At 37.8% G+C, this 26,826-nt stretch overlaps 2 protein-coding genes across 2 annotated transcripts; one reads left to right on the plus strand and one right to left on the minus strand.

Moving 5' to 3' along the window:
- Window positions 1–2,684: 2,684 nt before the first annotated feature.
- Window positions 2,685–18,469, plus strand: LOC133528541 (uncharacterized). Its single transcript, XM_061865944.1, has 5 exons — window positions 2,685–3,474; window positions 11,405–11,535; window positions 11,833–11,988; window positions 17,179–17,254; window positions 17,898–18,469. Exons 1-5 carry the CDS (start codon window positions 3,321–3,323, stop codon window positions 18,008–18,010), a joined length of 630 nt encoding a protein of 209 aa, XP_061721928.1. The 5' UTR covers window positions 2,685–3,320; the 3' UTR covers window positions 18,011–18,469.
- A 118-nt stretch (window positions 18,470–18,587) lies between these two features.
- On the minus strand, window positions 18,588–26,053 carry LOC133528540 (uncharacterized). Its single transcript, XM_061865943.1, has 4 exons — window positions 25,705–26,053; window positions 25,003–25,194; window positions 20,300–20,432; window positions 18,588–19,791 (listed from the first exon to the last, which is right to left on the minus strand). Exons 1-4 carry the CDS (start codon window positions 25,979–25,981, stop codon window positions 19,677–19,679), a joined length of 717 nt encoding a protein of 238 aa, XP_061721927.1. The 5' UTR covers window positions 25,982–26,053; the 3' UTR covers window positions 18,588–19,676.
- Window positions 26,054–26,826: the final 773 nt, after the last annotated feature.

A 26,826-nucleotide genomic window follows, 5' to 3' on the forward strand; every position in this document is an offset into this window, starting at 1 on the left:
AAAGCTACGAATTGGTAGTTGGTGCCGAGACAGCTATATTTATTAGTTTTAAAACGTTCTCGGGCGTCAGCCGCCGCCCTGGCGTTTCTGCTAGTCGCTGGCAAGTAGGAAGCTGCCAGCGTATCGGCGCAAGTAGCGTCCCACACCAGCGCAAGGCCCATCCTCCAGGGGATCAACGACATCCCGTCGGGGCGCTTACCATCGTCCCGCACGATCTGGGGCTCCAGAGCTGCGGGGACGTTGGCGCTGACGAGCGCCCATCTCAGGATGTCGTTGAGTGCTGCATGACGGGATAAGCGGCTGGCGCCCGAAGAGCAAGCAAGTCCGTGGTGCCCCAGACGATCTACGGTTGCCCCACAAGAAGCGCAGCTAAAACAGTATAAATTATGTGTAAATATGGAACAATCAAGTTTCCTTCAAATATCAAAAGATGAAATCATGTTCAGATATTTTTGAACAATCATTTTGCGTAGGTACGAGTAGATACATATGTAATTATATATATTTGATAGCAATAGTGCCTATTAATAGTATGTACTACAATATAATGATAAATGGACTTCATTGACATTAAATTCGTTATCGCTACAAGCGGAAGCGACACATGAGTAGACTAAAGTTTTACTAACTAGTAAAACGTTTTGCAAATGCAAACCTACTGAGCATACGTAACTACTTGGAAATTTGGTTCACAGCTCTCAAAAACCCGTTTATCAGTGTTTTCCAGATAGGTATTTAAACAAGTTTAATAATGACAAAATGTCCTGATAAAAATATGTAAAAAAAATTGGGCTTTTGTATGTAGGGTTGGTTGACTTGAACAACCTGACACAGAAAAAAAAATTCACGACAAAATTGTTTTTTTTTCTATTTCTCTTCTACTAATCAGAACACGATACCAAATATGCCCTTTAACGGATCACCACTATTTTTGTTAGTCTTTATATATTTGGCCAGCTTTGTCTTACATGTGACAAGTGAGTCTCATTACGACATCCTAATATTCAAACTCTTCATGCAGGTTAAAAAAGAATATTTATATTCTCTTTGCCTGCCACAAAGCTACAGAGTCCGTCTAAGCATAGCATGGGGCAAGCTGAAGATATTTAAAATTTGTTGGAATGATTATACGGTATGGAGGGTAAAGGTATTATACGACATTGGTATAGGAACGTAGGAAGTGACATGCTCGCTTGCCTATTTACCATAGATAATTTTTTTAAGTACTCTCCGACAGAAGGTTAAAAGGGCTAAAACTATAGGGCCGGAAACCATACTATTGGCAATCTGATCCACATCCTACGGCACTTCCTCACGCATTTTGGCAATGTTTCGCAAGCTTTATCTATCCTAGAGCAACGCAGGGGCGGATGCGTGGGCGACTATCGCTTCCGCGCGTAGCAACCAAGTAGCAACGCAGGAGCACATGTCATTCTCTTGAAGCATTCGAACCTTAGAATTTCAACTTGATTTGATATTAGTGGAAGTGCATTTCAGACGCACCAGTTTATTAGAAGGAGCGAGATGAGATCCGAGTTATGCTCAATCTAGTTTAGATTTTTGAAGTTGTAATTCGGCTCTAAAGCAGAAAAGGAAAAAGAAAGGTAGAAGCAGGAACGCTGACACCACCAACATGTGGGATATATAACTAGGAAGAGAACGAGAGAAGATTCGGCTATTATCTTAGTTGCATGAACGGGAGCTAGGCTAATTACAAACTAAAGTAGAGCCCCAATGCGGAAAGAGAAGAGTCGTCCATTCCCATGTAAGGGGTGATACAGACCTATTAAATTAAATTAAATAAAAAATAATTCATTCATTTTCGTGTTTGTGATTGTATTTCACGCGTGTTCAAATTATTTTTCTAGACTTTGCTACCTTCTATTGTCCGTGCCATTTAGAGTTCAAAGTCGACTTATCACTAACGAAAAGAATGCCATGAATAAGTGACAATATTTAGATAATAAACAAACATGTACAGCGAGCTGCATATGCGATCCGTCTGGACCTACCCGATCCTCGCCCGTCTTGCAGCACCCATACCGTGGTTACTTTGGCCCACCTCTGTGGGTGCATTCGGCAGACATGGCTGGCTAAGTCCCATTTCAGATTGGCGGTCTTAGCTCCAACATCAGTAGGTAATGCTTGTTTTTGAGCGCAGCGTAGAGTAGCTACCACAAGACGAAAATATTACAAAATAAAAAATAATAAGATACATTGTGTATTTTCTTTACACACTTCTTAAACGCAGCCAGTACAGGCACATGCATTGCATGATTTGATATTCAAATTTTAGTACTTAAACTAGTAGCTAAAATGATGACTAACCCAAGTATTCATAATGCATAATAAATAAGCAGGAGGCAGGCACCTGACTCGTTTTATGACATCACAGTGGCATTGACAAATGTCAGTGTGTATTTTTGATACGCCCACATATACTAATGGTAATTGATATGGGCCGAAATAAATAACTTTCATATATTTTGCAAAAAAAATACGACTTTTTTTATTCAGAGAGCAATGTATCATTACCATTACTTTGTTTTTATTTAAAAGGTCGTTATTACTGACACGACGTCACTACTGTCACAGGTGATGACAATAGAACGTAGTGATTATATACTCTTTGGTGATGACAATATGCAATGCACGCAATACACTGCCTCTCGATAATTAATAGTTACTAGTAAAGAATACAATATGGTTACTAGTCTGTTAATTAAGGTTAAATTTAAAAAAATATTTTAATATCGTTTTATGGACTGAAACCTACAAATGTCACAAGTGATCACGATGTACGAAATACATTGCCGCTCAAAAATTATTTGAATTGATTAAGTTGTGTGTTTAATTTTTATGTCATTATGTTATTTTCATATTGGTGAGCACGAAAGAATATTTGTATTCTATTGTATTTTAAGCTCTCGTGGTTAAGAGAAAATTAAAAATTTCTTTCAAAATCGTTTCATGGCACTAAAACCTACGTCACAGAGTTTGCTGTTATATCAAACATACACCCAGTTGAAGACCTCTGCCACCAGGCGACAGCCACATTCGTGAACATACATAGTTAATGTAATAGCAAAGAATGTTAATAGGTACCAAAGAATGCAATACTCACGTACGGTAGGTCCGCACTTAGGATTGTCCTTTTTAGAAAACCTCGTAAGAGATTTCTGGCAGTCAATGTCAAAAGAAAATTACCAAAGCAGCTTCTGTCAAAACTAACGCTTCGATTTCAAATCCTTATGGCCTCCTGTTAAAATCTACAGTTTACAACCGAAATTTCTGTAAAATCAGGTCGAAATTTCTGTAAAATGTGCGACAATCAGAACGTGAAAGCGGATCGCATAAGATGCGAGGCATGTCGGACCATAAACCTGGCGAAGGACGCGTACATCCCCAAGCCGAGCATGGAGCTGTACAACAAATGCACCCCCGTGCGGAAACCGGACTGCGGGCGCATTACAGGTACGTACTTTATCAATTAAAGGCTGTTTGGGAGTCGAATGTGCTCACGCGACGAGTTAAACTTTCCCTCTTCGAATCCACTGTGAAATCTGTGTTGCTTTTTGGCTGCGAAACGTGGAGAGTGACTAAAGGCCTAACTAATAAACTTCAGGTCTTCGTCAACAAGTCCCTCAGGTCGATCCTTCGCGTTTTCTGGCCAAAAACCATTCGAAATGAAGACCTATGGAGTATATGCCGGCAAACACCCATTGACGAAGAAATTGCGACACGGAAATGGAGATGGATAGGACATACTATTCGAAGAGGGGAAACGAATAATGCTACCATAGCTTTCGCGTGGAAACCGCCGGACGGAAGCCGTGGCTCCGGGCGTCCTGTACACTCTTGGCAACGGTCCGTCCAAAGAGAGTTACGAGCGGTCGGGTTGAGCTGGAGCGAGGCCAGAGGACGAGCTGAAGATAGGAAGGCGTGGCGCGAGCTTGTGAAGGCCCTTTGCACCTCTGGGGTGCTTTAGGACAACAACAACTTTATAATTCATTTATTTATTAAGTTGACATTGTATGGGTACTAACTGGTGTGCGTTTTGGGGTCAACTGTAAGCTCGCAAGAGTTTGTAATAAATAAAATAACTGCCGAACAGCCGAACATTCTGTGCTTCTTTTTACCATCGATCTACGCGACAACATTTCGAAACTTAAGCCGCGTTTTCAGTCACTCGCCCGCTCTCGATGAAAGGCATCATTTCAGCCACGGACTTGTGGCTCGGCAGAAATGAGTGCCTTTCATCCCTTGATTAACAATCTACCATTTCAGGCCTCTTACATCAAAATTTGAGGAAGTCCCATACAAACTTCCATTCCCTACTTTAAGGGGTTGAAGGGGTTAAAGTTTCGTATTGTAGGGTTTGTTTGTTGTTTAATACTTGCTTTCATATCACAGCTTAATTTCTAGGACTTCAGGAAATATATAACCTACAAATTTTGATGATCATCAGTGATTGAGTGAATCACCGATTATGGACCCGGGTATGTCCTTAAACTACGTCCAAAAGAGAGGTATGGGCAATGTGAATGTCATCTCGCCTTGTGTGGAAGGGCACAGCACAGCAGATGTCATTCCAGATCTAGAGCAGAGCCCAACTGGGCTAAAGTACCTCCACCTTACAGAAAACCGCAGCCAAATAACACTTGACCCTACTCATAGTGTTGTGTTCCTGCCGGTGAGCAAGGTTGCCAGAGCTCAACGAGGGGGGTGGGGTTAGGGTCGGCAACGCGCATGTAACTCCTCTGGAGTTGCAGGTGTACATAGACTACGGAGACTGCTTACCATCGGGCAGGCCGTATGCTTGTTTGCCACCAACGTAGTATTAAAAAAAAAAATCAGTGACGAAGTCGGGGTTTGTTGGATATCAATAAAATCTAAAGTATGAGAGCTATGCAATTGAAGTGTACTATTGTATGAGATTTTTTTTTATCTGGCATAATCAAACCCAATTTATGAGAGTTCAAAAAACGACGAATCTTTTCGAGAGTGAGAGAAGGTACATACTACATAGGTAGGTGGTGCGCTTCGCTTGGATCTTCTTGGCGGGGGCACTACCGTGACCCCAGGTTAGCTCTATTGATCCAGAGTCTAGATTGTAAACAATAAAAAATGGGGCATTTTTTGTATGGAAGTTTCGTTGCCGTTCCATGGAAAATTGGTACCGGGAAGTTTCAAATTTCCTGGAACTCAATCGGGATTCGTTCCGGGAATTTCCCGGAAATACGGAAAGAAAGACTGAAAATGTAATACATTTCAATTAAAATATTAGTACAAAGTACAACCCTTTAGACGCATAGCAAAGCCAAAAAACACTAAACTAACTTGAAATGATTTAATGGCCTATATAATAGGTGGGAACTTGAAGCATTAAATATTTTTCATATAAAATAAAAACTGCATACACTGCATACACTGCATACTAAAATGTCGTGAGAACTGCAGAATTCAGGAAAATTATTTTGCTGAATCAAGGGTGCCTAAGGATTCAAAGGTCAAAAATCCCCAATGAAGTATGTAATGCTCTTACGTATGTTGAATTGATCTTTACATATTTATAAAACAACGCCTTATAAATGTTGCAATCCTGGTAACAACTGCAGCCTGCTACTATGTTACAATTTAACCACAATGGATTTTCCTGTATACAATTTTCATTATTTGTATTTCATTTCTCATTCTAATCACAGGAGTTTATGAATGAACGTATGAGTGAATGAGATGTATTGTCACGTTGCTCTTCCCTCCGTTTCCCCTTGCCTTAAAAAGGGGTCCTTGTGTATTACATCGTGTCTCTTCGTGGTTTCTTTAGCCCTAGTATTTATTACAAATTATGTAATGCCTCACGTTGCCGTTGCTCAGACGATTTTATGAGGCGCTTACACAACCACACAAGACGCTCTTTCTTTATTATAATTTAACAAACATCCATTTGTATTTTTTGTACTCTTCGACTGTAATGCTTGAATTAAGATTTCGTACACCAAATTATAATTGCGTACATTTTATATATGGGTTCCCAACTCAACTAAGTATATAAGATTCATTTCTATACGCTGTAGACAATTATTAAAAATAATACCAATCACGTCCCGCCGCGCTCCCATAGAAAAGACTAAACGGGCGCGGGGCGGGAATGTCACGTTTGTATTTGTTCTACTCGTCGATTGTAATGGTTGAATTAAGATTTCGTATACCAAACTATAATTGCGTATTACATGTATGGGCTCCCAACCCAATGATAATATTCATTTCGATACTCTATTTATTATTTATTTTATTTTATTTTTTATTTTTCCCATATAGGTATACAAGATACACTTATGTCCGTCAATGTACATTATTGTTACTTATCAGTATGTAGTAATTAACACTTATACATATTTAGTATCTACTCAATCTTCCCACACATCCACACACCTCACACTCATACACATCTTCACACTCTGTAGTCGACTATAAAAAAATTACCTATCACGTGCCGCCGCGCTCACATAGAAAAGGCAAAACGGTTGAACTTCGCGCGTTTATGTCTTTTGTACTAAATTTTTGTTTACTTACCAATTTTCATTAATTACTTAGGTTTTATAGTAAAAAAAAAACAACCAAGTGCGTGTCGGACTCGCGCACCGAGGGTTCCGTAAAAGCAATATTATTATATGATGTAACAAAAAATGTACGGTTTTCGCAATTTTTCCTTTATCTGTGCTAACACGTTGCTTCGTACCAAATTTCAAGATTCTGAGTTCACGGGCATTAATTACCTGTAGGTTTTGATTCCCTTGGGAGTGTCGAAAATTTGCGGAAATTTGCGGCATAAACGGCTGTATCTTTTGATTGTGTTGGCTTAGAAGTTTGATTTTTTCACAGCTCCAAGGGACAGTAGACCTGAGTATTTGATATAAATTCCAGCTTGATACCTCCACTCCACAAAAAGGGTCTTGACAGACAGACGGACGGACGGACAACAAAGTGATCCTATAAGGGTTCCGTTTTTTCCTTTCGAGGTACGGAACCCTAAAAAGTATTATTTTAGATGACTCGTAGAAAAAGTATTGTATACAATAGTGATATAATCAGGCTCTGTATTATATCACGATTGTATAAAATACTATAGGGAGCGTGCATGAACTGTAGGAGGCAGCACAGGAGCCGTCGGATTTATGGCGCGAGGCGTAAATGTGATGTTTACTGTTCTGATGTAGCCCACAAGATGGCAGAACCTACTATGCACAAGAAAACACGTGACGTGTACATGTGCATGTTTATGGTTCCGATTCAGGCCACAAGATGGCAGACCCTCCAATGCGCACGGTCCCTATTACAAGCTAAATTTGATTCACTTCCCGATTTCTGATTGAGCTGAAAATTTGCATACATATGTAAGTTGGGTGACAATGCAATTCTATAGTATCATCAAGCTGATCTGATCATGGAGACAGAAAGTGGCTATAGGATCTCTGTGATAAAACAAACCTAATTCTGTTTGGGATTTTTAGAATTGTCTCAATGATTATTATTTGCCCGTGGTAAGAAAAATACAGTCAGCAACAAAACCTTGTACCAAAAATGAAATATTTGCCAAAAACTTATATGCAGCAGGTTCAAATAAGGGCACTTAAATCTAGAGCGTACAAAATACCTACTCATTTAGCATATCTATTTAGATATTGCATGAGTACCTATTTCAAAAATAGTCTTAAGGCGCTCTTATAGTCGGATTTTAGGTTTTTGAGGGGGTGAAGCAGACGAAGTGGCAGAGCAAGCAGGCGGGCGCCCCGCGCGCCGCGCCCGCAGAATGCCTACGTACTTATTCTGACGCCATCCGTATTCTGGTTTGTTAGTTCTGGGATCTTTTTCGGAAATTTATATTGATTATGATTTTTACTCAATGAAATTAAAAATTACATAATTATATACAAGACTGAAGTATACCGCGGCAAACTGATAACCTAGTAATTTTCAGATGAAAAAATATTACTTACTAATTCAGACAAAAGTTACAACCGTTTGTTTTAAATCATATATAGATACCTATTCAAAACTTAGTTGACCTTAAAAATGCAATAGAAGTCAATTTCGGGCAAGTATTGAAAAAAGGAAGAATACTAGCAAAGCTAAGTAATTTGTGGGAGTGACCGTGGAAAGGTAGATTTTTTTTGCAGGTAATTGAGATAACACAAAACAAAAGCATAAGGTATGCATAAGCATATATTATGTAGCTCCAAAAAGTAGATAAAACTTGCTATCTTCAAAAAAAGAACCATGACTCTAACTGTAACGACTATGTATTTCTTTATTATTTTTTGAATTGACGACGATTATAAACTTTCAATGCAAAAGTCGAGAAAATTGCTATTATTATATATTATTTAAAGTTTTAAAAAACACACTTCTACTTCGAAGTTATATAGTAATGGGTATAATTGACTGACTTTAATTAATGTCTAATACAGAAGCAGTCTATTGTCTGTCTACTCTGTCTCTAATCAAATATTATAAGTATATTTGACCCACTGAGGTTTCAGATGAAGTTGAAAATCTGCAAACATATGTAAGTAGGGTGACAATGAAATATTATGGTACCATCGAACTGATCTGATGATTGAGAGAGGAGGTGGCCATAGAAACTCTGTGTACTAAAAACATCGCAACCTAATTGCGTTTGAGGTTGTTAGAATTGTCTCGATGAGTATTATTTTCCTGTGGAACGAAGTACAATTAAGACCTGTTCCGTAATGTTTTTTACAAGAACACATTAATATACAAAACTTTCCGATGAACAAAATTATTTTATCTATAACTATGTTATTTATCCCTTCAAATGGCGGCCCACCACTCACGGGTCGATGCAAAAGCCAGTAAGCTGTCGGCCACCTGTCACTGTTGCTAGGTTTGATTAGTTAGGTGCGTGTGGCGAAATGCATAAACATTACAATAATTTAATTGTTCTATTCGAACACCGTATTTAATGCTTATTCTAACGATTTAAAAGTGCTTGTTGCTAGGCCTATTTGAATAAAGAATATTTTGACTTTTTTTTTACTTTTTTATATGCTTCAATATATACTGTTATACATAGATAAGCTTAAATAGTTGAATTTGTAATATTGTCTAAATCCGCGCTGAACACCCAACGGGGCCCCGCCACTTTTCTACTTTTCACGTTATTCGCTGCCGCCACTTGAAGAGATATTTTATAGGCCTTGACTAGTGATTCATTTCAAAATAAACCATTTTAATACATACATATTACACATATGCACCCTAATACAAAAATGAAGAAAATATCTTTTGTGAAATTTTCAATCGATTTTCCACTAATATTTTGTATTGGCAGGAAAAATGGTAAAAGCATATCACAAAGACATAACAAGGTCCAAGGTTCCAAAGAAGAAGGTAAAATCATTGCTGAGACCTGAAATTGGCGGCAGAATGATATCGAAATTTATACTAGAAAAAAGAAGTAAAATGTCACCATTATTCATACAATTAGAAATAGCATGCTGTAAACTTTTATAAATACTTACTTATTCATATAATTTTACCAAACTTGTACAAAGGGTTTTATGTTCAGCACTAACAAAAATGGAATTTAGTGACATTCTTGAATTTACAGAATAATTAACCAGTGAAATAAAAATATTGGCGAAAGGTACAAATATATCCGAACTGCGAAAATGTTGTATGGGACTTGAAGGGTAAATATCGCTCCTGCTCACCTTACAAAATCAAATAATTGATAAATGTTGTAAATAAAGTCTTATATGTATACCATGATACATTAAAATATGAAAGTTAATAAACCAGAAATCCAAATTTAGCAGTAGTTCTTGTATAAAGACTTAACGGAACAGGCTATATAACACAAAACTATTACGCATCCACAAAAACGCATGTAACTCGGAAACTAAAAGTCGTGAAATGGTATCTTTCACTAAGCACTCCCACATATTTGAATCCAGTATATCTCCTGCATCCTGTATGTGTTAAAATGGAAGCTGTTCCAATATAATGACTGATATAAATTAAACAAACGAATTAATTTATTTGTTTACGTTTAAAAATAGGTATTCAATTTGCTTATTACTGCATAGCCATTTAAAATATTTTATCATTTCTCATGCTCCGAAAGTGGGTCTTTGATGTTTTCAAAAGAGTGCAGAAAAGTTACTGCTCTAGAGAGAGTCTAGAGCACTGTACGTTCTTAGTACGTTTGTTTCTTTTTTTACGATAAGCATTTCAAATTTTGATTTTAAATGGATTTGATGTATCATTTCCATTCTGATAATTAGCTGCCCATTCCATAAATAATTATGTTTTACCTAAATTTATAATAAATAGTACTTAAGTACCCCTTACGAAATACTACTGAAGTTTATATTTAGCCGTGTTTTTTTTACTTTTACTTTCCTCGTATTAAAAATGAAAAGTAGAGTGTTTAACTCGGTTGCAAGGCACCATTTCACCCTTTGGTTAATCGTGGCTGAATGCCGGATGATGCGTGTGTAAAACTTGTCAAAAAACATAATATGACGGACGGATGTCTGAAATGTCACCGTATTTAGGAATCAAGTAGCTTAAACTTTAGTTTTTCTTCGTAAGTGTGATAAAAACATTGTGTGTATAACATATTTGTGTATTTATAGTGTAATTATCCATTTTATTTAACGTCCGCTAAACTAGCACAGGTCCGACGCTGACAGTGGTCACGGGCGTACTGGCGTACTGACGGTATTGCCGCGCAGGGTAACGTTTAGTAGACAAAACGTTGAATTCATAATTATGAATGAAAAATTTAACGCACCGATAAAATGACAAGCAAAATCATAGAGTTACTTAAAAGCTATCGAATGAAGTAAATTTCATATTGATATTCGTCATAGTACTTCTAAAATATCGGAAAAGACACAATTCTAAGCATATTTTCAAAGCGATAATCTATCGAGAAAAAGATGAGCCCTCGTGTTTCTGACAAGCATACGGCTAGTTCAAGGACTGAAGTTATACATACTAGAAAATAATCGATGAAATCTTTGTACAAGCTTGTAAATATCGATTAAAAATAGCGCATTTTACTATACACCGCGCCTTAAATAGTAGAAATTGTTACTACGCATAATCATATATCTCAACAAATCAGAGTTCTGCCTTACAAGTTGTTTTTAGTGAAGCTTCGGTGTTGGCTAAAGGAAAAAAAAATTACAATATAAAAAAATATTTTGATGTATGCTCCTACAAAAATAATAATTGTTATATTTTTTAAAATACCGGTGTTTTGCTTCACGTTTTATGTCAACATGATCAATATGATATATTTTTTTAATGTAAATATAGTATTGTGTACTTAATCACTCTGTTTACTTACTTTTGTTGTTCTGTCCCACAGAGCTCCCTCTAAACCCCACTTGCATCAGAGTGTGCCCCAGACATGAAGTCCTTGCCCGAATGAAAGGGGAGCTACCGCCCAAGATGTGTCCCGTACCCTATGGTCATGGAAAACTGATGTATGCCGTCAAGGTGAGAAACCCCACTTTGTTACACATTACTCCCTGTAAACCCCACACCAGAGTGTGCCGTAGTTATGAGCTATCGGATGAAAGGGGAACTACCGCCCAAGATGTGTCCCGTACGCTATGGTCATGGAAAACTGATGTACGGCGTCAAGGTAAGAAGTCCAATCCCAGGACATAGTGGTTTTAACCCAGTAACAATGAAAATAACCCATTCCTCTTTAACCCCAAGTTATTTCATAAAGAATCCAACAATTCATCATCTCCTAATTACATAAACACAAAACATCATCTCCCCGCACAGGCTGGGCTCCTAGTCGGTGCAGTTTACTTCACGTACACGCAAGGAGTGTGGGGCGACCAGCGCGACGTCACCGAGGCGATCGCGCGGTGGCAGGAGTACATACGCAGTATGAACACTCGCCGCCCTCCTGTGTTCGACAAGTGCGGTCATGTTATCGTAAGTAGATTTCAACTTTAAATGTAATATATTAAGGTCAGAAATGCGTTGAGACAAGGAATAGCCCCCGTGTTCAATTGTAGTAATCGATAGCCTATGCAACATTGAACTTTGATGCATGCACGTAAAGTTTAAATTACAATGTAGGGCTGGAGAGCGAGCTTGCGAAAGTTATTAGCACGTCCCTCACTTCCCTCAGTTTTTAGTGTTTTTAGCGCTTACGAGTAAGCGCAGTGTAGTCGATTATCGTAGGCTAAATTAAACCTTACTGCAAAAAACATATAGTGGCAATTTCAACCAAAAGCTAAGCGGTATTACGAGTTTGCGTAAATTACCAATATATCCCTTGGTTGTCTCCTTACCAACGGCGTGCTATTTTAACCTGCACGAAACTTATGCTACCCTGGTGCGAGCAGTTACGTCATCAGTTAGTTGGTCGCTAAGGTTACCGTGTCACTACCGTGGATGGAAAATCATAACTGCGGGCACGCACACGACTGCGAAGAAATTGTACTTACAGGTGCACACGGCATTGCAGATGTGGGGGTCGGATTGTGTTTTTCATTTTCATGTTCACAAAAATATGGCTAGCTTACATACAATTTCAAGAAAAAAATAGTTTTCAATAATCCTGGAAATAACTTAGCTGGCTACCCAGTAGGCCGGTATATACACTCTTGCAGGAAGCCCTCCTTCCCCCCCCCCCCTTTGTTTTTTGGATAATTTATAAAAAAGAAGGATGAAAAATTAAGTAAAGGAAAACCGAAGTGCTCACAGAAATTAACTCTAGGAGGGCAAGTCCATAATCGTCAAAAGTAAAAGAGGGAGTCAACAATTAAATTATCCATTCATTCTTTTCCTATCCTCAATTCCTTTAAACAAATCTAAACTTAATGCCACGATTTTAAAATCCAAAATGCATTACCGTTTCCGGATACAAAAGCTCCTCGTTGATTCTGCAACCCTAGTGTACAATAGAGTTGAAAAGATGCCGGCCATGCGTATCGACCTACGGCAGTCATACCTCGATGACATTCCTCTGCTAACTCCTCAATCCCCATGGCTTCTATTGGACAACTTGTAACCTAGAAATGCTGCTGCCTTGGTACTTTGTTTTCGTATTAAAAGCTCAACAGTCAAATTCTATTGTGTAGCAGTCACGCCTACGTTGAGATACTTTTTTAGAATTCCGCAGCTTAATTTTTTGTTCAAAAAAAACACCTACCTGTACCTGTCAAGTCTACATAGTACAAGTTGGTATAACTTGAACCTCAGATACTTCGCCTCTCTAGGTAGAGTAAACTACCCTTTATAGGTTATTTTATTTATTTGTGAAATATTGTTTTTGAAATTCTGATTATATACTTTTTATTACAAGTTTTGATGTAACTTGCCCTGTACTAACAGGGCAAGTTAAATAAAAGCTTGCTATGTTTGTGAGTTAGTTAATTAGTGTAGGTCAAATCGTGGAAGCTAAATATGACCCATTACCGACTTTCGATAGAGCTGAAATTTTGCATACATATGTAAATCGGACGACAATACAATATTATGATGACATGGAGCCGATCTGATGATGGAGACAAGAGGTGGCCACGGGAACGCAGTGATAAAACAACGCAAACAAATTTTGTTTGGGATTGTTAGAATTGTCTCCCTATTGTCTATTGTGTTTTTCTTACCTCGGGCAACTAATACTCATCGAGACAATTCTAAAAAAAAAATTGCATAATTAGGTATATTAGATATAATCAGCTCTATGGTACAGTCGAGTTCATAAATATGTATACATTTCTTCACTTTATTGCAATGGATTAAGGTTAAGGACTGCATACATATTTATGAACTCAACTGTACCATAATATTGCATTGTCAACCGACTTACATATGTATGTAAATTTTCAGCTCAATAGTAAATCGGGAAGTGGGTCAAATTTAGCTTCCAAGATTTGACTCTAGTTAATAACATACATACTAACAGGGCAAGTTAAATAAAAGCTTGTAAAATGATCGCCCGCAATCATCAAATTCAATACAGAATTCCAAAAGACAGAAATAGATCGCGCTTGACGCATCACTGTTTAGCCACCAATCTCCAACTCATACTACCTTGGTAGCAGCAAGGTGCCTACATACGAGGGATGCCGGAGTGTTATCTCTCTGTTCTCGTGCCGATACGCGTTGAGATGGGTGGGTGCCATACATACACATACAACACAGACAGGTACGTACACACTGTCATACAACACAGGTATTATAGACGTGTACGCACGCGTTTTAGAGACATCACCGAGATATAATGTATGTGTGTTGTTATGTCCATACATTGTTGTCAGGTTGTGAATGTAGTGTTTGTTACTAAAGGAGTCGTCATCTTTTGGACTAGATTCCTTTCTTTAGACTATTCCAAATTTGTTTTTTTTTATTTCTTGTTTTCAGAAAATTCACTTTTCATGGTCACTCTCAATAAATGTCTGCGGTCTAATTGGCGCGACCCATACCTATATAATGTATGAAAAGATTCGTGACAATTATATGTAAATAAATAAACCGCAGACATATTCTCTAGATAATTGGTTGAAATTAGTTTTTACAGCCCTAGGAAGTTTCACTTTTAAAAGGTTATTTTGTTTTAAATTGCGACCATGTCCAACAGAAATTTTGATCAATATTGATTTGTTTAAACGTTTTCATTTTCAATACACTGATACATAAGTACAGATTCATTAAGTGGCCATTCTTAGATACATAAAGTCCTTACGTATTAAGTAAGCAAAACGTACAAGTGTAAGTCCGGAAAAAATATTAAATACGATTAATGAAAATTATTAAAAAGAATTGTAAATCAATGTTTCTAAATTCATTTCTGATATTTAATTGATACGTTTTCATGTAAATAACGATAAAATGAAAATTCGTAGTTTTAATTTCTGCGAATAAGCGCTGATATTTTACTTTGCCTCCCTTGTGAATATGTATAAAGAACGTTCAAATTTCATCAGCTATTGAAGAATAAAAAGAGCTTTTACAAACTGGTGTGGTGAAATAAGTACCTAGTTATTTGTTTCACAAAGGGGCAAAGTTGATGTTTAACCGCTCGTGCTAATATTGATACACGAGCAAGCGAAAGATCCCAAAATTGAACCACGAGGTTTGAGAAATTGAATCTTGAGCGTTGCGAGGGTTTCAAGGCACGAGGGTTAAACAAACTACCTCCGAGTGAAACATAAAATTTTCACCACACCAACGCGAGGAAACGACTAACTTTGAAATATCAAAAAAATCAAATCCAAATTAACATAAAAACTATCATTCCAAATCATCATTTAAAAGTAAATTCTACTAGCCAACATAAGAAAACAACTCAAATTTTGCATTTGATTACATGTACATAAAATGCAACTTTCTTATTAGTTTTTGAACAATCAAGAGGACCTTTACCAGTTGGTGTGATGAAAAAATTATATTGGCTTTATGCGATACGTAGGGGTAACAAGCGAGTTTTTCTGTAACCGAGTTGATAGCAAAAATAAAATAAACCCAAAAACCTAATTTTGCGCTCAAATGGGGATAGGAAGTAGGTAAATGAACTCATTTTTTGCCTCTATTACGATTAATTTATTACAAATTAGCTTATCGCTAAACTATTGTAACCGTAACACATTTAGCACTCGCGTAATCCAGAAGGCCAAAGTCAGACATGCGGATGTTATCTGCCCAAATTTTTGCAAACTTTCGCAGTAGCACAATCTCCCTCTGTCTCCCTGGTTTGTAGGCCGGGAGAGGGGCAGGGTGGACCAGAGTAAAATGGTTTCAACAATAGGCCTTGTTTCATGCGGAAAGGACGCAATATCCTTTGTAGTGATAACGCCCTGGTATAATTGGGTCATATCATTGACAGTGCTGCGTTGTGAAGTAATGTGATTGAATTAATGATAGAATAGGCCTCTAATTTTTAGTGATATTTTTGAATTTTTTTCGAGAACAATTTGCTTTTATACATTGTCGGCATCTGGAACAAAATGTTTCCGTACCTCAATGAAGTGCCCGCACTTCATTGCGTTTAGAACGTCTCCGACTACTGGCGACGTGCTACCCGTGGAACTAAGATTAAAAAATATATTAAAAATTAAAAATGCCTTTGTGCATTATGAAAATGTATTCTAATAATATGAAGAAATATAATAAAAGCAATATAATAACAATTCACTGCGAAGAAACTCTTATTTTAAGCTCATTATAATTAATTTGAAACGTCACTGTAAACATTCGCGGTGGTACGCCATTTTCTTTGGCGCAAAGATTACATTTCGCAGATGTAACATGTAGGTACTAATGATTACTTACCTTATAGTTTGCAGAATATATACACAGTAATGATATATTACTGTTTTTCACGTAATTTTTTCAGTTTTTAGGGTTCCGTTTTTTGCCATTTGGCTACGGAACCCTCATGGATTCGTTATGTCTGTCTATCTGTCCGTCCGTATGTCACAGCCACTTTTTTCCGAAACTATAAGAACTATACTGTTGAAACTTGTTAAATAGATGTATTCTGTGAACTGCATTAAGATTTTCACACAAAATTAGAAAAAAAAAAACCATAAATTTTGGGGGTTCCCCATACTTAGAACTGAAACTCAATTTTTTTTATCATCAAACCCATATGTGTGGGGTGTCTATGGATAGGTCTTCAAAAATGATATTGAGGTTTCTAATATCATTTTTTTTCTAAACTGAATAGTTTGCGAGAGAGACACTTCCAAAGTGGTAAAATGTGCCGCCCCCCCCCCCCCCCCCTTAACTTATAAACTAAGAGAATGATAAAACTAAAAAAAAATGTGATGTACAAACTTCCACCGAAAATTGGTTTGAACGAGATCTAAGTAGTTTTTTTAATACGTCATAAATGGTACGGAACCCTTCATGGGCGAGACCGACGTTTTTTCTTCTTTTATTTCATATTAAATAATCAATCAAAATAAACACAAAGTATGAAATAGACTTTTCTCTAAAGTTAACCACCAGAGTTATGTCAAAATAGACATAGCCCTACTTTAGGCTTTTGTATGTAGTTCAAATTTACCATAAATAAAATAATAACGACTGCATTTTTTGCAGATTTTTAAAAACGGGTTCGTCTATACCAAAAATACATATTTTTAAACTTTCATTTCAATTTATTTTCAGAAAAAAGAAAACCCGGAAAGTGTCATCGCTCCAGCATATGCCTTGTATAAAAACTTTGTCACATTGTGTTTTGCAGGCAAGTGATAATTAAACTAACCTGTTATACCTTACACATAAATTACATAATTATTTGACGACTTTGACGACCGGTTTGGCCTAGTGGGTAGTGACCCTGCCTACGAAGCTCATGGTCCCGGGTTCAAATCCTGGTAAGGGCATTTATTCGTGTGATGAGCATGAATAAAATCTGTTCCTGAGTCATGGGTGTTTTCTATGTATTTAAGTATTTATAAATATTTATATATTATATATATCGACCTCTTAGCCGACCCGCCAATCAGTAACGCTCCGTAGCGTAGCGTAGTCATCGCACCACGACACATCACATCACACACCAAGATGCGAAATAATCATAATATATAGTGAAAAATATAGGTCTAAGTTGACTCTGCGCACACTTTGCCGTGACGTAGATATACCATCAATAACGTCAAGTTCCTATAAGAATAACGTTTAGGTATAATGGTAGGTACAGTCGAGGAAATTGATTCTTTAGCAGGTTGTGGTTCACTTTACACTGGAAAGCTCATAGCATAAGTATGTCTAACCAAATTTACTTGAACCGCAAATTGCTAAAGAATCAATTTCCTCGACCGTACTTCCACACTTTGTGAATGAAAAGTCCTTTTAGAGTAAGCTTAAACTGACTATCTTTACAGGTATTGTTAAGCTCCCTCAGATTCTCAAATGCCAATACTTGGAGTACCTAAAAGCCATTCAGAAGAAGAAACTGGACGAAATCCGTGAAAGGAAACTTAGGAAACAAGGTTGAAGACATTTATTTGTGTGTAAAAATTTTAATAGGTGTATATTTTAGTACAAAAACAATCGGTTGCCTATGTCTTGGCGAAAACGTACCTATTGCTGGCACCCTAATGTTTATACATTTTCAACGGAATAATTTAAAGAAAAGTCAAACCTGGGTACCAACGACAAGTCTTAAAAATCACTTTTGTAGTCTTACTTTTGTAAGTTACATTTCATGTTGATATACTTAGTAAGGAATTAAAATATCGACAAACAATAAAATGGGCGCTGTACAGTAGCCATCAGATATATCGAAGCGGCCAAGGTGCTCACAAATATGTAAACACGCCTCTATTGTCCAGGCGTTTGAGTGCGTGTTCAGATATTTTTGAGCAACTCGGCCGCTCCAATATATCTGAACTGTACAGGCGTTATCTTTAAATATCGTGAAGTTTTATAACATTCAGTTCGGTAAAACAAATTATTCACCTTAGGTACGCTTTCAATTGTAATGTAACGTGTAGGTAAGCTCAGCTAATATAAGAAAAACCTTTTGTTTAGCTATACGTATTACCAGTGTTTTGGAAATAAAACTTCTTACCTACAGTTTACAAGTTTTTATTCACGTTTACTATTTGTCACTTTTGTCAGTGGTCTGAAAGTATTTGAAATCCTTTACCGAGTATAAATTATCTAATGTTGGGTAACCTTTTAACCGCCGTACCTACGCCGCCGCCACGCAGCCGCCGCCGTTACGCCGTACGTACCTAGTCTGATACTCGTACGATATCCAGCTCATTTCGCCGCAGTCTGACAAAACTTCGTGTAACTTCGTATCAGCGGCGACACGAACACGCTCGATGAAAAATTCTAAGCGATTAAAAGGTTAAAACCCTGTAATTCAAACTCGTGTAAGACGAAACTCGAATTTTTTTCAGCTCTTTAGAGAGTTTTGTATACCCTTGCTTGAGTCCTTTTCAGACAACTCTAATTTTTTTTTACAAAAACAAAAACAAATTGTGTCTACGTATAATTCATACAATAACGTTTTTTTCTTTACCGCTAGTATTTAAATAAAACGTACAAAATTGTTGACGGAGTCCTTATTTGGAGGCTCGACTTTCTTTTGACTTACGCCAAAGTTACATTGATTGAGTAAGATGCGTAAAATCTAAGAAAATTTCGTGCTTCGAATTTGACCGATAAACGAGATGGCGCTCCAGGAAGAGCTCAAATTGGACATTCCATAACATTTTTTCTTTTATTTCATAGCAAAAAAAAATTATGAAGGAAAATGTGAAAAAAAAATCATTCTAGCTATTTTCCATCCGGATGCAACTAAGTGGTGCAGCTCGCGACGTAGTAGGTATATTGACTATCCGTAAATCTTTCATAATGCATACACTCAGCAGCAAAACAAGAAAAAAAAATTGATTCGAAAAATCGATAGTTTGTTTTCTATGCCCACCCTAGGCAATATCGTAGCCAAGCCCGAAAAATATCGTAAATTCACCCGCAATTTTCTATCTCTACCATTGGCGCATAATTTTATTACTGTCCCGCTTGCACAGTGGCATTAACCGCCGACATCATGGGCGGGACAGCAACATAATTATGCGTGTGCGATAGAGATAGGAAATGGTAGGTCAATATAAGAAATCTTCGTAAGAAGTCCTTAATTTATCAGAAGATTAGAACCTTTGCCGCCGTCGCAAGTCAGCATTCAGTTCAAAGAAGGTACTGTCCTCTGCGCCGGCGCTGTCCGTTAGCATGAACTCCAAATGGCGGATGTAACAGATTGCAATCCTTAAAAACAAGAATTTGATTTATTTATTTATCGTATGGCAATTACAGTAGAACAGTGTAGTAAAAACCTTGAGATCTTCTGGAAGACAGTATATACGGTTGCTAGTTTCTTGCACTTTTAGCACCTCCCAGGGGTCGGGTAGCGCTGGGTAATTCCTACGGACGTGGTGCAACTCGACCCCCTCACGAATTTGATTAGGTCAAAGAACGAATTAATTTGGCCCTCTTCACCTCGTATATATATAGAGTCTGACCAGCCTGATCTCGTAAATATGTGAGAAAACACCACCAGTGGGTACAGTCAGTATCCAAATTATCCAATATGGAGTGACGGTCAATATACGGACGTGGACCACATAGGCCACAATATATTTGGCAACATAGGCCGTCACTATCTTTTGATGCTAACTGTACTCAGGCCCACTAAATGTGGAAGCCACAATTTCGATTTTGAGAATATGCTGAAGTTTCAACACTTAAACGTTTTTTTTTAAATATGTATTTGTACCTGAGACACTCGATCTTGGAGTACTTTTTCTTGGTGGGCTTGGTGACGGGCAGCTTGGACCGAAGCAGGTCGAACGCGCGGTTCATGTCGCGCATACGTGTGCGCTCGCGGTCGCATGCAGTCTTTTTGTACTCTGTAAATCACATAAGGCGTCTTTGAAATACGTTTATTATTATTATGCAGTCCCTTCCGCTGGTTAAAATACAATTTTAAGAAAGGCTTATTAAATGATTCTGAAATTTGTACAGTTTTGTTATGAATGTTATAATACGACTCACAAATCTCACAACATATCTTACGCTCCCCAATAAGTGCGAGCAAGGTGCCTAATGATAATGACAAAACTGACAGTGCAGTTCGCGCCTACGAATCAGCTTGAGCGTCAAGGACTTGTATCGGCCTCACTAAATCGTAGTGATGGAATTGGTATGTCGGATTCAAGGGTCCTTTTGGTCCTTATGCTTCAAGCGCAATAAGGACCGTTTTAACTGAGATTCCAACAGAAATTCTGACAGAATGGTCTACACCATTCTGTCAGAATTTCTGCACTTCAGACGCTACACGTCAGAATTCTTGCTCATGATTCATATGAAGTATAAGGACCCTTGCTGATGGAAAGCCAAATAAGCCGCCCGTTTTACCAACTGCCCTGTCGAAGGTAGAACCGGCGGCGTTGCGAGAAACTTAGGTATTTTTAGAGTAAGGTACAATGTAACTAAACAAATATTGGGTATCTTTATACTCATACCCCACCCTTGATGGCGCTGTTCCATGTCATTGAAATCCGAAATCGCGCTGTTAATAAGGTCAATGTGGGAAAGACCTTCTCTTTCGTCACTTTTACGAGTAGGTAACTCTTCCATTTGCACACATACCTACTGCACTTACAGAAGATCGGTAGAACAGAAAGAGTGAAGCTGTTCCTTTCTGACTGTGTCTGAGTGACGTACGTATACAAATACGATGACCCTTTTCCCTGCAATCAATTTTATATACCTACCGGTCTTTCCCACATTTACCTTATTAAAGCCCGACCAGAAATACACAATAATTCTCTGATTTGTTAGCCGTTTGTCCAATACGCAGTTCGTCCAAATCGCATTTTGCCGTTTGCCAACTACGCAGTTCGTCCATAATATGATACGTCCATTTCGCGATTCGTCAATACGCAGGTCGTCCATTTTGCTGATTGACATTCAAGATTTGGTCCATTTCGCGACTCGTCAAGACGCAGTTCGACCATTTCGCTATTTGTCATTTCATATTTCGTCCATTTCGCGATTCGTCCTTACGTATAGTACGCCCTACCCTACCAAGGACCATAGGCCCTACCTACACAGAATTACCTACGCTCGAAATAATGAAATTTTATCGAATAAGCTAGCGAACCGTGAGTATTTTCAAGAGTTTATTGATGATGATTTTATGCAATAAAAACGTTAAAAGTAACGTTAACTAAGTATCGTTACCTTTTGTTATGATATAGGTAACGTTATCACTTTGTACCGGTAGTCAAGTATATCTATGATTTTAACGTTACCTAACGATATTATAACGTTAAATTTAGTAACGTTATCAAGCCCTGCCTAGAATCAGTTCCAAACTTAAGTGAAATTTGCCCTAGATTGACTCCTCTAGCCTCAAAAATGAATAAAAAGCTGAATGAACTCGACAAAATATATTAATAAAACTTCTTTAACTTACAGAACAGCCTAGTCATCAAGATAACAAAAAATATTAAACTTACACAAAACTAAAATAACCTACGTCAAACCCATGGGTCGTAGGAAGTTAAGACAAAACCACTGTACAGGGTTGTTTCCGATAAGCGGTATATTAAAAGTAGTGAAATTTCATTAACAAAAAAATCCTTCCCATGTACAGTTTATCGAAAACCGCCCTGCTTATAGTTTATTTATATTTCTAAGGATAATTTATAGCAGTTTTGCCCTAATAGCTTTTCGCAGAAACTCCATGGCACTTATTTTCAATGTTTTCAGCGATTTTAGCTTTTTATTTAAAAATTCGTTGAACCGAATATCTTTTTGTCGTCGTTTGCGGCTCATAGGTATTGTTCTTTTGATAAAAATATCATAGTGACGACCCTCCTTTTTAGGGTTCCGTAGCCAAATGGCATAAAACGGAACCCTTATAGTTTCGCCATGTCCGTCTGTCTGTCTGTCTGTCTGTCTGTCTGTCTGTCTGTCTGTCTGTCTGTCTGTCTGTCCGAGGCTTTGCTCCGTGGTCGTTAGTGCTAGAAAGCTGAAATTTGGCATGGATATATAAATCAATAAACCCGACAAAGTCGTACAAAAAAATCTAAAAATTTAATTTTTTTTAGGGTACCTCCCCTACACGTAAAGTGGGGGTGAATTTTTTTTTTCGCTTCAACCCTAGAGTGTGGGGTATCGTTGGAAAGGTCTTTCAAAACTAATAGGGGTTTTCAAGAAACATTTTTTGATAAAGTGAATATATTCGGAGATAATCGCTCCGAAAGAAAAAAAAAATGTGTCCCCCCCCCTCTAACTTTTGAACCATAGGTCCAAAAAATATGAAAAAATTCGTGGAAGTAGAGCTTAAGAAAGACATTAAATGAAAACTATAGCGGACATGATCAGTTTAGCTGTTTTTGAGTTATCGCAAAAAGTTTTCCCTTCATAGTAAAAAGACTTACTTTAATTAGGTACTGATTATGCAAAGCCTATTTGTTTAACTAGGGTGAAAGGTACCGTTTCATCCCTTGGTTAACAATTTACTATACTTTAAGCTCCAGTTTAGCTTATTGTGACGGAAGAGTAACTACGGAACCCTACACTGAGCGTGGCCCGACATGCTCTTGGCCGGTTTTTTAATATTTCAATCAGTCTGAGTAAATTGGGCTTCGGAGGAGTTCTCTTGTTCAGTCGATTGTGCCATCCTTCTAATGCATTTGTCGTGCGGTTATTTTCTTCGGCTACACTTAACATGGCAAAAAGGGGTACCCACTGTTTTTCAAAATAAACGGAAAACTCTTGAAAAGCAACTGAGTCTTGGCACACTTCTCCCATTTTTTTAATCTCTACCCACGCGTCCATTAAAAGATTAGTGGGTAATAATGTCATATATGAGCACAGCTTCGTAATATTTCTTCCAATGAGTGTCTGTTCTAGGTTGAGTTTATCACATATGCTTTTGACTGCTTTGTAATAGTGGAAAAAGCATCCGCTTACGTAGACATCCGGGTAAACACTTTTGACAGCGTTCAACTGTGCAAGTTCGAAATCACCCTTGTAATATTTGATTTCGACATTCAGTTCTTCTTTTATGATTGTAAAGCATCTCTTGTAGGTATTTTCAGTCTTGTTTGGCAACAAGCAGTAAATAACTGGTACAATATTTTGGTATTTGGTGTCTCGGTCCAAATCCAAATGTAGAGTGAATATCTGTTTAAATGGTTTTGCTGCTCTTTTGTAAGTGCCATCGCCATAAAATTTGTGAGATTTGTTTTTTGATTTTTCGAGCAACTTTCGTGTTACTTTTGTGCAAAACACAAGAATTTTGTCGTCGTCACCACATTCCTTAACTAAAAAGTCATCAGCTAAACATTCTGGAATTTGGACGTTTCTTAGGTGACGAAATGATAAACTAGTGATTTCCAAGCTTTTCTTTTTTGTTCTGTACAGCGTGTCTCGTTTTGAATAAAAAGGGGGAATATCATCTGGTTCTACTAGGCCACTGTCCTCTAGTTGCTGGATGGTATCTTCGTATATCTGCTGTACAGAACCGAAATCAGCCGATACTTTTATCTTGCAAGCGTCGAATGCAATGTCGATTGCATTTCTGGAATGATCAGGTTCGCAGGTATGCTGGCTTTCTCGTAGCACTACATCACGGTCTTCATTTAATGTAACAGACGCACTGCACTCATATCTGTTGCTGCACCGCCACAATGAAGTATTACTATTTTCGACATTTACAGGTTTTCGAGCGTTTAAGTGATATCTAAACCCGTTTCTCAACAATAAATCATGTCCTCTTTTACTTTTTATAAAAGTCAGATCGAATTTTTCATCCATTTTTATAATTTCAATCCACCGTTTAGCCAGATCGAATTTAATTTGTTTTACGATGAAATAACGTCACATGCGAAAAGTCAGTTTTAGCAGTAGGCCAGATACATGACATAGTTATGGAAAGAGGATGAATTTATAAGAATAACTGTAGAATTATGGCACCCGCATAGCTTAACATTGTTACATTGTAATTGAAAAAAGTGCGTAACTTGTCAAGGTAGTCAGTTTTTGGAGTAACAGTTATGAAGGGTAGTGAGATATCAGAAATCTTTGCACGATTGTGGAAACTATTGGTAGGACGGACACTATCTGACATATCTACGTAACGAACGAATAGATAAGGACAGTGTAAAGTTTATCAGACATGTACTTTATAACGTGACCGTATTACGTGTTGCACTAACTGCATCTTGGACAAAGCACGTGTTGACGTAATACGTATTAGACTGAACGCCTGTTGGACAAACTATGGGATGGACGAAAGACGTGTTGACACAATACGTCTTGGACGAGCTGCTGTTGAGCGATATGTATGTTGGACCAAATATGTATTGGACGAAATGCGAATTCAAATATCGTTTGGACGAACTGCGTATTGGACGAACGGCTAACAAATCGGTGAGGTTATAACGGTTATAAGGAGTGACATACCTTTTTCAAGCTGCAGCGCACGTTCCTTCCAGTGTTTCTCATCGGCTTCGGGTTTTACATCCTCATGAGAAAAGTCCAGCGAGGATTCAGAGTGCACCGTATCTGGCAGGGAGGTGAGAGAAGAGGCATAGTCTTTGGGAGGAGCGTACTCTTTATAGGGAGGGTAGCCGACCCCATAGGTCGGTGGTGGTGCTGAAAATGTCATCAATAGTATTGGTTTAATATCCAGTAATAAATATCTGCGGCTGTATCACGGTCGCATTTTTATCACCTGTCACCATGACTGTCACGTTCTAACAAATATGTAAGTGCGAAAGTGACAAGCATAGTGACAAGTGATAAAAATATAACCATGCTGCCACCGCTGGGGAGACAAGTTCCCGCTGTATGAAGTGCCCGGTGTCAACCGAAATTCTGAGCGATTTACGCTATAAGCTAAGCTAAATTTCTCTTTACTTTCAGGTACCTACCTCTATGTACCACTACTTAACACTGAAACACTGCCCCATTTGCATTTTCAACCTTAGGTCGGTAAATAAATATTACACAAGCCACATTGGACTTACTGTGTGGCTTAGTCAATTTGTGTGATATTAACCTATAATATTTATTTATGTCAATTATTAGAATTGAGGTGGTAAAGTATAGTAATGAGCGTAGGGACACATTTAAGAAACAGTAAACTATGAAAATTATACCTACCTTCTTGACTGGTTTCTAATTCATGCGGCCTAAAATAAGTCACTTTTCTCGTCTCCGAATAATCCTCCAACACATAAGACCGGTGGTGCGACGTCGTCTTATCATACTTCTTATGGCTGAACGTCAGTTCTTCCTTCGGCTTATCGTCTGCTTTCCCTATTTCTAGAATAACCCGATCTTCGGCCTCCCTCTTGTCATCTTCCTCGTTTCCTTTGACTACTGTATAGTTTGCAATTAGGGGTATAGGCGTTTCGTCGTCGTACGTTTGGTTATACATTTTCCAGTTGGGATTTTGTAGAAGGCTGTTTCGTATCAGAACTCGATTTGAACTCGGCCTCGTAACGCGGAACGCACTTATTCTTTATTAAACTTTAATCGTAATTTTGACCTAGAAAGTTCCATTAATTTCCCTTTAACCGTGACATTAAATTCCATGAAGAATAGCGCGCACTTTACAAGTTGGAAATAACGACCGCGAACTTTTTTAAACATGTAAAATAAGTTTTATTTTCCTTTTTGAAAAAAAAAAAACGATTCTTTTACAATATTTTAAAACTGTAATTAACGACCACAAGCTACCTGTTACAAATGTAGACTGTGTCATCCACTTTTCTGTGCTATTGTCATGCATATCCGATCAAAGTTGCGTGTGGACACAAGTGTACAGAATTCTTTTTCACGGGGCCCGTTGTCTCTATTGTTGTAAGATATTTGTTTTCGTTTCGTATTTCACTCGAGTTGGTTGTATAGTTAAGAATATACTGTTTTGTGTTGCATAGGATAGGAAGTTTTGTAACATATTGACCATATATGTATATGTAGGTACCAGGTAGGCACAAGCTTTTCGGGAGGCAGCTCTGTCCGGGGGGATTTGTATTTGCCGGTGAGTTACCTAATAGATAAAACATGCAGAATGACAACTCGTGCATTTTTTTATAAATCGTCACTTAATGTCGAAATGTACCTCATATTTACAAATAATAATAGAGACCATGCGTTTTGGAGGGACTGCCATCTAGTGACTTGAATCGAAAGCGAAAACAATTCACGCTTCTAAGCAGGTGCTGCACCCTACACTTCACTGTGGCACTAAATATTTCGCATAGTAGGGTCTTATTATTA

The sequence above is a fragment of the Cydia pomonella genome, chromosome 19 (genome assembly GCF_033807575.1).
Source record: "Cydia pomonella isolate Wapato2018A chromosome 19, ilCydPomo1, whole genome shotgun sequence".
Classification (NCBI taxonomy): domain Eukaryota; kingdom Metazoa; phylum Arthropoda; class Insecta; order Lepidoptera; family Tortricidae; genus Cydia; species Cydia pomonella.